Genomic DNA, 14,996 nt, shown 5'->3' on the forward strand with positions numbered 1-14,996 from the left:
AACTTGAATCTCAGTATTGTAAAACTGGTGCACAGCTGTGTGAAGAATGAAAGCTACCACACACACAAGTACAGGCACAAACAATTCTTGTGTTTATGAAAAAAAATGTGATTGCCATAAAATTAAAACTGTACTGAAAGATCTCTACTGGATGAAGCCATTACCGTCTTGAGCGGTGTGTGATTTCTATCGATAGATTGGGGGCTAGCATTAATATAGGAAGATAAAAATCTGTATGTTAAAGGAAATGAATGGGTACAAGAACAAAATAAATATGAATGGGTCATTTATAATGTTTTGTTGTGAAAATCCTAATAATAATAATAATAATAATAATAATAATAATAATAATAATAATAATCTGGCTGGGTTTCCCTTGTTTGGGAGCAACCTTATTTGAGAACAGCAAGTCCCATTGCAGTCAAATGACTTACTTCCAAATAAACTTGCATAGTACTGGGTTGCATGGACAAGATTATATTTAGAACAATTCATTCAATACAGTATGCAATACAGCCTCCATAAAAAAAGGATGGCCAAAGCTTGAGAGGGAATATTAGCTGGGGGTAGACCTGTGCTAAGGTCTATGAAAAGAAGATGAGTTCTGCTTTCATTGTTTTATGTGGGTGACTGAGGTAAAGAAATAATTACTTGTATTCCCTGACACCCCAGAAGCAACTGTGGAACTTCCCCCCTCACATTGTGTTTAATGAAGAGGTGTGAATGGGGCTGACTGCCAGGAGGGGGCGATGTGGCATATCTAATCTCTCTTACACCAGGACTGAGAAATCTATGGCCCTCCAGAGGTTGTTAGGCTCCAGCTCCCATCAGCTCCAGCCAGCATGGTCAATGAGCAGAGGCGGTGGAAGTTGTAGCCCAGCAATACTGCAAGAGGCACAGGTTCCACACCCCATGATTTGATCAAAAGATCATACGCAATGTTACCACCCATAGTATTTGACTAGTAGATGCATATAACAGGTGCTCTATATCCTTGAAATTTTTGCTTCATGTTTTGAAACAGTAAGCCTTTTCCCAACCTCACCAAATAGAAACATCTTCTTTTATAATGAAAATACAAATAATTGTCAAAAGATGATAAAATATTTGGAATCTGCCGGGGAAGACTCAGTTTGAGCCAGGTCTTTTCCCAGAACCTGTGAGGTAAGCCCCAGAGTCTTCTTTAAGTATTAAAGGCTATATCTGGATCAGGTGAGATAATAAATGTTGAGTGTGCCTTTGAGTGGTCTCAGTGCATTTTCTTCACTATTGAGTAAAAACAAACAGTATTGCAGGGGCGTTGGACTAGATGACCCCTGGGATCCCTTCTAACCTACAATTCTTTGATTCTATGAAATTCAGACTATGCAATTCTTCTAACAACAGGTTCTTGGAAGATCGTAGCTGATCATCACGTACAATGAGGTCTAACATTATGAGTTGGTTAACGCAATCTTTTTCAAAATTATAAACTTCACAAACCTGTGGCACGCAAAGTGATAATCCGAGCTGGTGATAAAATCCTTGACTACAATTTTCTCCAGAAACCAACCATTTCCTAGGAGGAATTATGAAGATGATAAAGATTCCATTCTTAATAGTGAACTAATCACACACACACAAATGACTGTTACTAAGATCCAGATAAAATGTTCATGAACAATGCATGGGATGCTGTAGATATGCAATTGAGTCATCACAGGGCTAACAAAACATATATCTTACTCAATGTCACCTTGAATTCACCTTTTCCATTCAATCTGAGCACATGCTCACCTGCTAATAATCAAGTCTTATATAATCAAATAATCAACACACATCTGTGGACCATTTATTTGTACTACATATGAATAGCATTTACATATTAGCAAACTTTTCTCTATGATATTTTTTGGGAGGGAATCAAATGTGAATTGTATGTAGAGGAAAAAACCCTAATCCGACAGTTTTTGCTGTAAAGGCTGCAGTGCTTACTGAATGATAAACTGCTGTGAAGCAGTGTAATTTTGTGGCATACTCCAGGAGCACGGAAAAGTAATGGTTCAATCATCAACCAATCAAAGCAAAGGTTCACAATGCAGATTGTCACCAGTTTGGGAGAATTGTATATTGACAAGCACAAAGCATAACTGAGAAGATTGATTGATGCTGCAGTTCTCAGTAAAAGGCTGAAAATCAGTTTACCTCTTCAAACATTACAGTTTCCCTACACAAAGTTTAAAAAAAAAATGTAAAAAAATGTGTACGCAATCATGTGTGAAAATAGTTTGAATGTCCAGTTTGTCACAGTTCTCACAAATGATGGTAGGCATATTTTTCCTAAAATAACCTGCTTGTCCTAAATATTGATCTGTCATTTTAAAAATAAAAATATGTCGCTTCTGTGAGTCCAGCAGTCATATAAATGGGCTACTTGTCATCATTTCTATGTCAGCAAAACAGGTTGACAGAATTCACTGCATTGACATTTCTGACCTGAGCCAAGTCCATTGTGTCCTATAACAATTCTATGCAGATTTCCAAGGTGCACGGCTTCAAGTAAAAATATATCAGTCTGCAATAAAACAATTAAAGTGTGATTAGAAAAGTTTCAGGATTAAAAACGTTAGATCTCTCTCTCTGGTGCATTATCAGTCTATGTGGTCAGTGAAGCACATAAGTATGAATGGATACCCAAAACCAGTTTCTACCTGTGTAGTAAATGGCAGAAATAATTCCTGTTGATCACAGTAACTTGCCTGAATTAAAATAATTGTTCGGCGGGCTCAGATCCCTTGGAAGCAACACTGAGGCTAGGTGGCTGGCAGCTGAGGAATCCCCTGGCCGGCTGCTTGGATTGATGGGCTTTCCCTCCAGCTAACCATTTGAATCTTGGGCTAATCCAGCCATGGCAAGTGGGTGGGGCTTGGGAGTGGAGCTGGCTTCACTCCTATAAAGGCTGGCTGCACCCTACCTCAGGGACCTCAGTCTGCTGAAGAACATCTCAGCCAAACTACATAGGGTCACTAGCCAATCTGACTTTGGCAGAATACTTTCCTAACCTACATATTTGAACTGTCCTTACTGATATGATTTTTTTAAAAAAATGTCCTGACATATTGCTAGTAGCAATATTGGGACAAATGAGTTTATGGGTTAGAAACCTGTGCTTTCTGAATGCATGAATAGCCCTGTAGAAATATTCACAATGAAATGGGGACAGGGGAGTACTTCAGAAGATAAAGACACATTGCTATAATCCACTCACTTGTCCTTTTACACATTTCCTAGGTTTCTTTGACCTACGGAGCTGTCGGGAACCAGTGTCACCCTTTTCTCCATAGACAGCAATGTAGATATCAGCTTCTGTTCCAGCATTCCACAGATCACCTGTTACCACATGCACCTCATACACTGCCACTGAGAGTAAGAGAAGACAGGCTTTTACAAACATACTATTGCATGCACAACACCAACAACTGCTATTGATGCATCATCCTATTTGGAAGTTTGGCATACTATACAGTAAGAAGAGTTGCCCCCATATTAGCTAGTGTCTATAAGAAAACAAATCATATATAGGGTGTTTCTTATGTGTCATCAACATCAGGATGTATGTGTTTATGGGAAAATAAATGTTTGTACTCTGCCTCATTCATGAAAGGGTGTGTGCCTTTTTCAATATGGAGGAGCAAGTACAAAGCTTGAGGGTACTGCTGTCACTTGAGGCACAAGTGGCCTTGAGTGCCTTCCACTAGCTTTTGCTGGTGGCCCAGCTACACCCCTATCTGGACAGAGATAGCCTAACTTCTGTCATCTATGTTCTAGTAACCTCTAGTAACCTTGCAGTTAGATTACTGCAATGCAGTCTATTGGGGCTGCCTCTGAAGATGGTTCAGAAACTTCAGCCGGTGCAGAATTCAGTGGCCAGGTTGTTCACTGGGGCAAGATAGTTTGAGCATCTTACACCAGGCATAGGCAAACTTGGCTCTCCAGATGTTTTGGGATGACAACTTTCATCATCCCTAGCTAACAGGACCAGTGGTCAGGGATGGTGGGAGTTGTAGTCCCAAAACATCTGGAGGGCCAAGTTTGCCTATGCCTGTCTTACACCGATCCTGGCCTGACTGCACTGGCTTCCAATTACTTTCTGGGCCCAACTCAATGTGCTAGTTTTGACCTTCAACATGGCTCAAGGATCACCTGTTCCTAAATGAACTGACCTGGACTCTGCAATCATCATTTGAGCCCCCTCCTCATGGGCCTCCTCCACAAGAGGTCTGGAGGGTGGCAACATGAGAATGGGCCTTTTCTGCACTGGCTCCCCACTTGTGGAATGCTCTTTCCAGAGAGGGTTATCTTTGTTACATACCTTTAGGCACCAGGCAAAAACATTCCCTTCTCCCAGGCCTTTGGCTAATTAAACAATTAAATGTATATGGCCTTTTAAACTGGGGGGTGGGAGAGATATTATTTTTGCTATACATTTGTTATGATGTTATACATTTTTGTGTTTTAATATTGTAAACTGCCCTGTGATCCTCAGAGAAGGGCAGTATAAAAATTTAATAAATAATTAAGATAACAATAATTCTCTACAATAATGTGGAGAAAGTGTTGTATATCAAGGCAAGCAGCTTCTGTAACATCTGTCTGGGAGCAATGACCCAGAGGCATTAAGCTGATTTATACAACGAAAATATTAATGTATATAAATAAACGTGGAAAAGAAACCAACCAGGCAAAGTTAAGCATCTTGAAGTTCATCCAATTTCACTGGGAGAGAATTAAACATATGCTTAATTGTCCCACTAAAATCAATAGGTTAGTGGACCATTAAATCCCATTGGTTTCATTGGGACTGTTCTAAGCATGACTAAGTTGGTCTCCAACCCAATAAGACATAATTTCTAAATTAACTTCTTTATCTTGGATTATTTCCACATCTACTATCGGAACTCAGAGACTAGAGAAGGGGGAATGGTTGCTTGTACCTAATGAGGAGAATCTCTGTTAGCAAATGTAGCTACCAGATATAACACTGAGTAGGAAGCGATCAGAGCAGTATATGAGGGATGTGGGCAAAGCCCTAAATGGCCTTGGTCCAATGTACCTGAAGGAGCGTCTCCACCACCATCATTCTACCCGGACCCTGAGGTCCAGCACTGAGGGCCTTCTGGCAGTTCCCTCACTGTGAGAAGCCAAGTTACAGGGAACCAGGCAGAGGGCCTTCTCAGTAGTGGCGCCTGCCCTGTGGAAAGCCCTCCCACCAGATGTCAAAGAGAACAACAACTACCAGACCTTTAGAAGACATCTGAAGGCAGCCCTGTTTAGGGAAGCTTTTAATGTTAAAAGTATTGGGCTTAAACATGTATTTAATGGTCATATATTTCTATTTATCATTCCCCATTAAGTATTTTCCATGTCTAAGCAGTTTCCTATGGATTGCAGTTATAGGGACGGGAAGAGTCCCCATAACTCCTGCTATTTTTGTATTCCTTACCTGGAAGAATGGGCTGACCCAGATGTAAAACAGGAAGTTCTTGACTTATTTCGCCATCTTCCTGTTGTGCCAGCCACCTATCTACAGGGAAATCAAACTGCTCCCCTGTCACAAGATTCTGCAAATGCAGCTGAAATGCAAGCAATCAAGTCTACATTATTGTGGTATCTTTACAAAAATAAACTAATACTTTTCAAAAATGAACAAATGCTGTTACAGTCTCTACTGGAACAGACCCCGAGTATGTGAGGGTCACTTTTTATTCTGCATTATAAATATATAGAATGAGTTTTCCAACCCAAACCCATGTCAGAGGTTTCCTGAATTTGTACTGTAAGTACCATACAAATCTCTCTAATCTACCTTTCCCCCCTCAGAATACATGATAACTGTGTCTGTGCTCTTTAGAAGTCTAAGATAAGTATATTCAAGGATGGAACCTGACTGCACCCCCCAAAAATGCACAAAATGTTTCTCTGGTTATTTTTACTCAGAAATACTTTTCATGTATTCTGAATCACACCAAGAGTTTACTTGACCAGAACAGTCTCCCAATTGCAGACACAATACAACAAATTCAGTTCATGTCTGAATTTGACTCTATCAAATTTACACTTTGATGACAACTAAAACACAGTCATCCTTCAAAATTTGCATTTAACAGATTTTGCAGTTGTCAAGCCAATGTTTTAAAAAATGCATATATTAGGGTGAAGTGAAGATAAAAATTAATATATTAGTGAAAATGACATACTAAAATGCATTGAGTGAAATTGCTTGTAAAGATGTTTACATTAATCAAAACAGCATACAAAGATGTGTAACTAGATAGAAATTAACAGTAAAATGCTGAAGAATTTTCATGGGGATTAAATACGTATACAGTGGTACCTTGGGTTACATACACTTCAGGTTACATACGCTTCAGGTTACAGACTCCGCTAACCCAGAAATAGTACCTCGGTTTAAGAAATTTGCTTCAGGATGAGAACAGAAATCGTGCAGCGGCTGCGCAGCAGCAGCAGGAAGCCCTATTAGCTAAAGTGGTGTTTCAAGTTAAGAACAGTTTTGGATTAAGAACGGATCTCCAAAACGATTTAAGTACTTATCCTGAGGTACCACTGTATATTGAAAATGACTGCAGAAATGGGCATAATTGAATTAAGATTGGAAGAATGAGAAACTGAGAGAACGAAAACTGGCAGGTCCTTCCATTTACAGGAATGACAACAGAGGTGTGTAGAAAAAGGCAGGAGCAAAGGAGTCATTCCCACTCTCCCAATCACATGATAGTAATTGTGGTGTGAGGGGACAGAACAAGCGAACAGAGTCGTTATCAGCATTCTTGTGTGGATGCAGTACTTGGAGGATTTTTATTTTATTTTAAATTGCAGCCTTTATCTTAAAAAACCAAAACCTTAACATGGCAAATATATAGGGCTAGCTGATTGTTATCCTCACTACAATGTAGGGATTTTTTAAAAAATAAAAAGGTTAGGCTGAGACACAGTGACTGTCCCAAGACCACCACCTATTGTCCCACTTTCAAATCTTATAAAATGGTTTCACTGTTTCTTTAGAGCTGCCCCGGTGATCTGAATAGCTGAGAACAGGGATTCAAATAGAGTTTGCTGTCATCATAGTCCATTGGCTGTGTGGTGTTCTTCATTGTCTTTAGTAACTTGGCATTCACTTGAAAGTACAGTGGTACCTCGGGTTAAGAACTTAATTTGTTCTGGAGTCCTGTTCTTAACCTGAAACTGTTCTTAACCTGAGGTACCACTTTAGCTAATGGGGCCTCCCGCTGCCACCCCGCCGCCAGAGCACAATTTCTGTTCTCACCCTGAAACAAAGTTCTTAACCCGAGGTACTAATTCTGGGTTAGCGGAGTCTGTAACCTGAAGCGTCTGTAAGCATAGAGATACCACTGTATATCACTAACCTTGAGTCTGTGGTTTACCAAAATTTTGTTTACTGGATAACATTTTCTTCAGCAGCAACAATGTACTATTCCAATTGTGTAGCTATGCAACATGTGAACATATAGTATGTGCATGACTAAGGTTTTGGCAAAGCAGCAAAAGTGTCATTTGCCAAGACCTTCAGAAAGAATGATTGATTTTAAGATATGGACATAGCTCACCTCTTTGCAGTGCCAGGCAGGGGTTTCTCCAGAGTTATTGTGCCCTATCCGTATTTTGTAGAGCTCTCCTAGGTCTTCCGTTTGTATCTGTTAAAATAACCACATACAAAACAGCAGTTCATCTAGCTTCTTTGAACATAAAACTGCTCCAGTAACTTTGGTTCAATATGTTTCACATATTAGTTCAGAATACTATTCATCTTTGTAAAGCATTTAGCTCAAGGAGGACTGAATAAGTAGGTCCAGCTGTGAGTCTGCAAAACTGAGTAAATCTACTTGAAATAGAATTCAAATGAAGTAAATGTGTTTAGGATTTTTGTGTCAATGGGTTCAATCTTAGGGCATCAATGCAGCCTACAACATATTGAAGCAGCAAATCCTTGCTTAGAATGGTGTGATAAATAGAGTGTTTCATCTTAGGACATTAGCCAGCTTATCAATTTACAGTCTGGAATGACTTCATTACTTATATGAACATCACTGTTTATTTTTATATACTTATAGTCCTTGAAGCGTGAAGCCAACCTCTACAGGGAAATGTGATGAACTGAGAGTTATATGGGTTGAGGTTGCCTTAGATGGACCAAAAAAGCAGAAGGCTAGCCAGCCAATGGAATACAATCTCTTGTTCTCTGGCCTCAACTCCTCTTCCCAGCCCAGGGGAATATCAGAGGAGAAGGCGCGTTGTCTGGGAAGCCTTTGCCCTTTACTCAAGTACCTTCTAGAGGATGTTGCTTTCCCTGACTTCTCAGACTCAAAGTGTACTCCCTGATCCAGTCTTCACCTTCCACATGCCATTGGAGGCTGCAGCTGCAGAATCATGAAATGATCCTTTAAGAAACAGGCAGCTCCTCATAGGGGGAGATGTTAAAAGTAGGTCCAGACCAATTGGCCTTCAGAAGGCCTCAGTATAATTCTGAGGTAGCAGTTTCTGCCTGTACTTGCCATAGTGATCTGTCCAGGGTTCTAACATACTGTGCTTTACCTTGGCAATTATTATCTTGTACAGCTTATTAAATGTGATTCTGCCTTTTCAGATTTGACTTTGCTCTTCAGGATGTGACCTTACCCTTCCAGTAAGTGCACTGCTTCAATCCAACCTCCCCTGGGTACTATAAGCCAAGCTAGGACAGATCATACAGGCTGATGCATACTTCACTCATTTTTCATTTCTACTGCTCCCTCTGGGGACTGGGCATTTCTGATGGTGGCAACCATGGATTTCAACTGCACCCATCTATCTTAGGCTACATTTCTCATGGTTTTCCAAAAGCCAACTGGACTGAATTCACCTTCAATAAGTATCACTGGAAAACATAGAGCCATCTTGGCCTCAGCTGATATGCTGGAAGTCATGAATTGACCCGGGGAATACAAGTGAGCTCCATCAGGAAAACCCCATGTATCTGAAGAAGTGTGCATGCACACGAAAGCTCATACCAAGAACTGACTTACCGGTAGTTGGTCTTTAAGGTGCTACTGGAAGGAATTTTTTTTGTTTTGACTATGGCAGACCAACACAGCTACCTATCTGTAACTGGAACTATGGAAGGCACCACATTGAGCCGCATGAAATGGAAGTCCATCAGTGTATCTAAAGAAGTGTGCATGCACACGAAAGCTCATACCAAGAACTGACTTAGTTGGTCTTTAAGGTGCTACTGGAAGGAATTTTTTTTGTTTTGACTATGGCAGACCAACACGGCTACCTATCTGTAACTCCCATTATTACTGTTTACCCGCCTTAAATTCAAGTCATGGATTGTATGCAATGTAGCACTACATAAACATTTTGTCCATGCAAAGATTTCTGTTCATGCAACATATTGCTCTCCCCATCTCCTCCCCCTGCACCCCCATATGTGTTCTAGGGGTTTTCCCAACCCTCTGGAACAGAACCGAGAGGGTTCAGGGCATGCAGTGGAATGAGAGGGATGGAAAAGTCACATCGTGGAAGCAGAAATCTTGTGCTGACAGCATGCAGTCATTGAACACCACCCAGTGGGTTGAGAACTGCTTCCCCATGACAAAATGTTTAGAACATCCATTACAACTGATCTGCAGTGAAAGCAGTTTTTGAAAATTCAAAATGCCATGTGACGGTGGCAAATAATATAATTCAGTAAACAGGATTATGTGGAGCAGCCCTAAAACCACAAAGAGCTACTTTAGAAGCATACACCACTTTTTGTTATAGTCTTTTCCACTCCACACAACTGGAGAATGACTGAACTGTATTCTGGACTTAACAATAAAGAAATTAAAAGTTAGCTTAACAAAAAAAGTTAACTCTTTATTTTTAATCATGTGCTATCCTTATAAAAAACAGTATTTTGTTATACTAATAACTTACAATGAATGTATCTTCATTTCCTCTTTCAAACACATTTTTCTCCTCTCCATCTAGAAAGACAGCTCCTGAATTATTTTGATCCCCATATAGTACAATATAAACTTGTGAGCTGGTGCTGGCAGATGGTAGGTCACTGGTAAAAACTGTTACCTTCCATTTCCTAGCTAAAGAAACATATAAAGAAATCTATAATTAATGGGAATTAGGATGTGCCTCTCACCAGGTAAGAATTGCCCTTCCTTAAAATAATCACGAATTACTGGAAGTTGTGCCTGAAATACCCATTTTCCACACTCTGGTTTCAAGTAGGCAGTAGCAGATGTTGTTGTAGGGCAGAGGTGCTTACCTGACCCTCAGTTGCTGCTGTTCACTAGCAGGAAGGGCAACAGGGGATGCAGCAGCTTGGATGGCACACAGTAGATGCACCGGCAGGAGTGCCACATTAGCTCCTCTGGTGTGTTTGCTCCATGACACCCTTGTCAATGCCTTACCCCCTCCCAGTAAGCTTCACTGACTCACCTAGGAGGTCAGGTCAGGTAAGAGGTCTACTCCACTACACTGTCCACTACTGCAATAGGGCTTCAATGATACACATTCACACAAACACGCTCATGCTTCCGCGAACCTCAGACAGTCTTTCTTCCTCATGCCTTATAGTTTCTTTTCTTTGCCAAGGTCAATTTTGATTGCCTTTCAGATCCTGATTCCAAAGAAAGTTGATAAGAACATGAGAAGAGGCCTGTCGGATCAGGAGAAAGGCCCATCTAGTCTGGTCTCCTGTTCTCACAATGGCCAAACATATGCCTATGGGAAGCTCACATGCTGGACCAGAGAGCAACAGCACTGTGATTCCCAGCAAGTGTTATTCAGAAACATACTGCCTCCAACAGTGCAGGCTGAGCATAGCCATTATGGCTCATAGCCATTGTCCCAATTCCAGCACAGATTGCTTTGTCACACAGATTTACAATTATTACAGCCAGATTCAGAGGCTGTCTTCCATCACATTCAGTTTTAGCACAGATTTTCTACAGTGATTTTCTCCTTACGGGAATTATCCATGAAATGAACAGGAACACTCAATGGGCAGCCATTTAGTTTTTCTCATTCTGTCCCTGTACTTGTGCCTTGATAATGACTTATAATGTTAATAATATAGCACCAATAAGACCTGTACAGCTTTGCTTTTATTAAATCATTCTCTTCACTAGTTGTAATTGAATATTATGCTCATTTGTTTAATCCAATTTAGCTGTATCCATGAGATTAAAAGAAGAAACTGGTTTTAAGAATCAGCAGTTAAAAGATAAATGACAATGGGTTCTTTGGGGCAATAGCACCTGTGAAAAGGAACTGAACATCAGTGCATAATGGCCTGCAATTCTGTCAAGCAGAAATCATTCTCTGCATTATCAAATGAAACGATGTAATGCTTTCAATATTTAGTCACTACCCATTAACCACTTGCTGCAATATTTATATTTAGAAACTTCTGTAACACAAATACTATATGTATAGCAGAAGTACCACATTAGTTATTACACCTAAGGAGTCCATATAGTTTGTGCCCTAATAATGAAGTCTTCATTTTTCAAACAAATTTTTCATCTAAAAATTTCCAGACATTAACGGCAATCTTTAGGCAATCTCATTAGTTAATGCTTGTGTTCATGATGGAATAAAAGAAGAGTAAGAAACATTTTTCTACCCAGGGGCCATTTCCCCTCCTGAGTGACCTTCCAGGACCACATGCCAATAGTGGACAAATCCAGAGGCAAAAAGTGTGTGTAGCACATGACTTACCTTTGTACCGTAGGCTACATTCCAGCTATGAAAAACAGAGTGGTTGGGGTGTACTGCTTAAATGACCTCCTTCCAGTTCCAACCATTGAAGTGCAGTCCAGCCAGCTACCATCTTGCCTTTCTCTACTTTCCAGCTATTCACATTCCATCAGGGGACTTACAGTTCATGACTATATTTTGTGTATAAAATTATCATGATGGAATTTGTTTGTTTGTTTGACTTATATGCCACCCTTCATCTTCAGATCTCAGGGCAGTTCACAAGATTAAAATGCACCTTTTTTGTTTGTTTGTTGTACTTCATGCCCTATGCAAAGGTCTCCATCCTAGGCTCTTCCCACTTACGAGCTTCAGTAACTATACAGGCCATTCAAAAAAGCAATTTTCATCTGTGGCGGGAACTCTAGTGTGCTCAATTTTTGAGACATGTTTATCTTAATAATTCTCAAATAATACAAACAAAAACAATTCCTTCTGTTTGTTTTAGCACTACCTAAGTTACTTATTATAAAATGCACTGAAGTGTTAATAAATGATTACACAGTCATGGATTAATTTGCATCATAGACTTTCTTATTGCTTCTATGGACCCAGTATTCTTACATTGATCTAATACAACCAGCATAGTCTGGTTGATGTTGGACAGAATTCAATGTTATATGAGTGGACCTCTGCTTGTGCAACGGGAGTTAGCTTTCCATTATTCAACACATACACCCCAGTCTTTTTCAGAGGATCCCCCCCAACCCTAAAGAGCAGGTTTTGAGGGAGTGCAAGGTAATGCAGGGGCATGAGAAGAAAATGAGGTCCTGTTGTGTGACTGAGAAACCATTCCATTTGTGCATTGGCAGCAACATTTACAGCCCATTGGGTTGAACATGCAACTTCAAATACATGCTCAATCATGGACCCTCTGGTTGGTCTCTGGATGAATCACATTCCCTCAGAGTCGGTTTTCTATCCATAAACTGGAACTGTTATTGTGAAAGCCTGATTCAGGGATTGTGAGGATAGATTAAATAAATGCTGTATTGTGTTACAATAATGATTCCTTTAAAAATTGGTTTCAAAAATTAGTGCAACATATATGTAATATCTCCAAGACTGGTGTTGTCATCCATGATGCTTTCATTAATTATACAAGGTACAGATTGAGGTCAGGCTGTTCAGAAATCTTCCATTTTTCTCCAATAACAAAGGGCTGTTCTTTTAGCTTACTTTATTGTTCATAATACAGATTCATTATCATAGAAACACAAATACAAGGGTAATGATAGCTATTGCTTTGAAACAATGTATAACAGCCAAGTATCTGTAGAAAAAACACATAGTCTTCAGTGTGGGCTTCCTCAAGGTTTGATTTTGTCACCCGTGCTGTTTAACATCTACATGAAAGCACTGAGTGGGGTCATCAGGAGTTTTGGAGTATATTGTCAGCTACAGTATATGCTGATGACACACAGCTCTACCTTTACATCTACAGGCATGGCAGTGGATGTGCTAGAGCATTGTCCTGCCTCAGAAATGGACCAAATGAGAGCCAATAAAGTGAAACTCCATCCAGATAACACTGAGACACTGTTAGTGGGTGGTTCCCTAGATCAGATGGATGAAAAGTTGCCTACTCTTGATGGAGCTACAACTCCCTCTGAAGGAACAGGTACACAGCTTGAGAGTACTTCTGGACCCACTGCTGTTGGATGAGGTTCAGGTGGCCTTGGTGGCATGGAGTGCCTGGTTAGGGATAGCATAACTTCTGTCATCTGGGCTCTGTTAACCTCTAGGTTAGATTGCTGCAATACATTATACATGAGGTTGCATCTGAAGACAGTTCAGAAACTTCAGCTGGTGCAGAATTCAGTAGCCACATTACACCAATCCAGACCCAATTCAGAGTGCTGGTTTTTACCTATAAAGCCTTAAATGGCTCAGGAGATAATAATAATAATAATAATAATAATAATAATAATAATAATAATAATTTATTATTTATACCCCACCCATGTGGCATTTCCGTGCGCTGCTCTGGTTCGCCAGAAGTGGCTTAGTCATGCTGGCCAAATGACCCGGAAGCTGTACACCCGCTCCCTCGGCCAATAAAGCGAGATGAGCGCCGCAACCCCAGAGTCGGTCAAGACTGGACCTAATGGTCAGGGGACCCTTTACCTTTATGGCCTTTTAAATTGTGGGGAGGTATTGCTTTTGTTTGTTGCTATGTTACGTCTTTTGTGTTTTTATATTGTAAACCATCCTGTGATCCTCAGTTGAAGTGTGGTATAGAAAATAATAATAATAATAATAATAATAATAATAATAATAATAATAATAGCTGCCTTTGGACTTTCAGAAATATGAACCAAGTTTTATTACAATAGCTACATTTAGCTATTGCAATGTTAGACTAGTAGTTTCTATCACAATTATCTCCAGTAGAAATGCAACAGAAGTGGTAATGTATATGATGTTTTCGTTTTTTGACCATTCTAGAGTAGTCTCCGTAATTGAAGGCTAACTAGTGTCTGATTTTATATTCATTAAGACAGAGGGCAAACTTGGTTAAAAAAACCCCAACAAAACTGGCCTGGTTACATACATAAATGAGATTAGTTAGCCCTTCTTAGAAACATGCCTTTGTGTATTTTCTAAGTTTCTCAGTGTATAGAACATAAGAGTAAAGTTCACCAACATCATACATAAGAATATTGCCTATAATTGCAATACTTACTGTTGCCCATTTCAATATACATTCAATATACAATATTGTTTTTACAGTTTGTTAGAAAAAGTATCTTTAACACCTGTTCTGTATACAGATCTTCAAAGTATTTCACTGGACAAATTATAATTATAAACTATGATAAGAATAATTATGAAGATTTAGAAATGTAAACTTAACAGTTTTTTCAGGTAAGTTAATTACACTTGCAGTTTAGAGAAAAATAACAATAAATAAAATGATCACAAATGGCCTCTCTAATAAAATAAACTTAATATCAGTCCTACTCCCTGTCCATGCTAGCCTAATGGGCTGTATTTCTAATGTTCAATAATATGGGTCATGAGTTTAATCTACCATCACAAAAAAAATTATGAACTAATATTTCCATAGTTTCTCATGCACAAAATCTTTGTAATGTTATTTTGCGTTTGTTAAGGAAAATATGTAACAAGAGTGAGAAAAACAAACAAGAACAAAAAAACCTTTTCACAGAAGA

The 14,996-nt window shown here is 39.5% G+C and overlaps 1 protein-coding gene across 4 annotated transcripts in view; it reads right to left on the reverse strand.

Moving 5' to 3' along the window:
• The window catches only part of RP1 (RP1 axonemal microtubule associated), a 183,530-nt gene that overhangs the window by 137,730 nt on the left and 30,804 nt on the right, over nt 1-14,996 (reverse strand). For all 4 annotated transcript variants that reach the window (XM_083747507.1, XM_083747509.1, XM_083747508.1 and 1 more), the window contains 6 exons: nt 9,979-10,142; nt 7,626-7,712; nt 5,483-5,612; nt 3,248-3,399; nt 2,476-2,554; nt 1,483-1,558 (listed from right to left, as the gene is read on the reverse strand). In XM_083747507.1, coding sequence (XP_083603633.1) covers nt 1,483-1,558; nt 2,476-2,554; nt 3,248-3,399; nt 5,483-5,612; nt 7,626-7,712; nt 9,979-10,142 — 688 coding nt within the window. The remainder of the gene's footprint in view (nt 1-1,482; nt 1,559-2,475; nt 2,555-3,247; nt 3,400-5,482; nt 5,613-7,625; nt 7,713-9,978; nt 10,143-14,996) is intronic.

Source organism: Podarcis gaigeae, assembly GCF_964106915.1.
Source record: "Podarcis gaigeae genome assembly, chromosome: 7".
Taxonomy (NCBI): Eukaryota; Metazoa; Chordata; class Lepidosauria; order Squamata; family Lacertidae; genus Podarcis; species Podarcis gaigeae.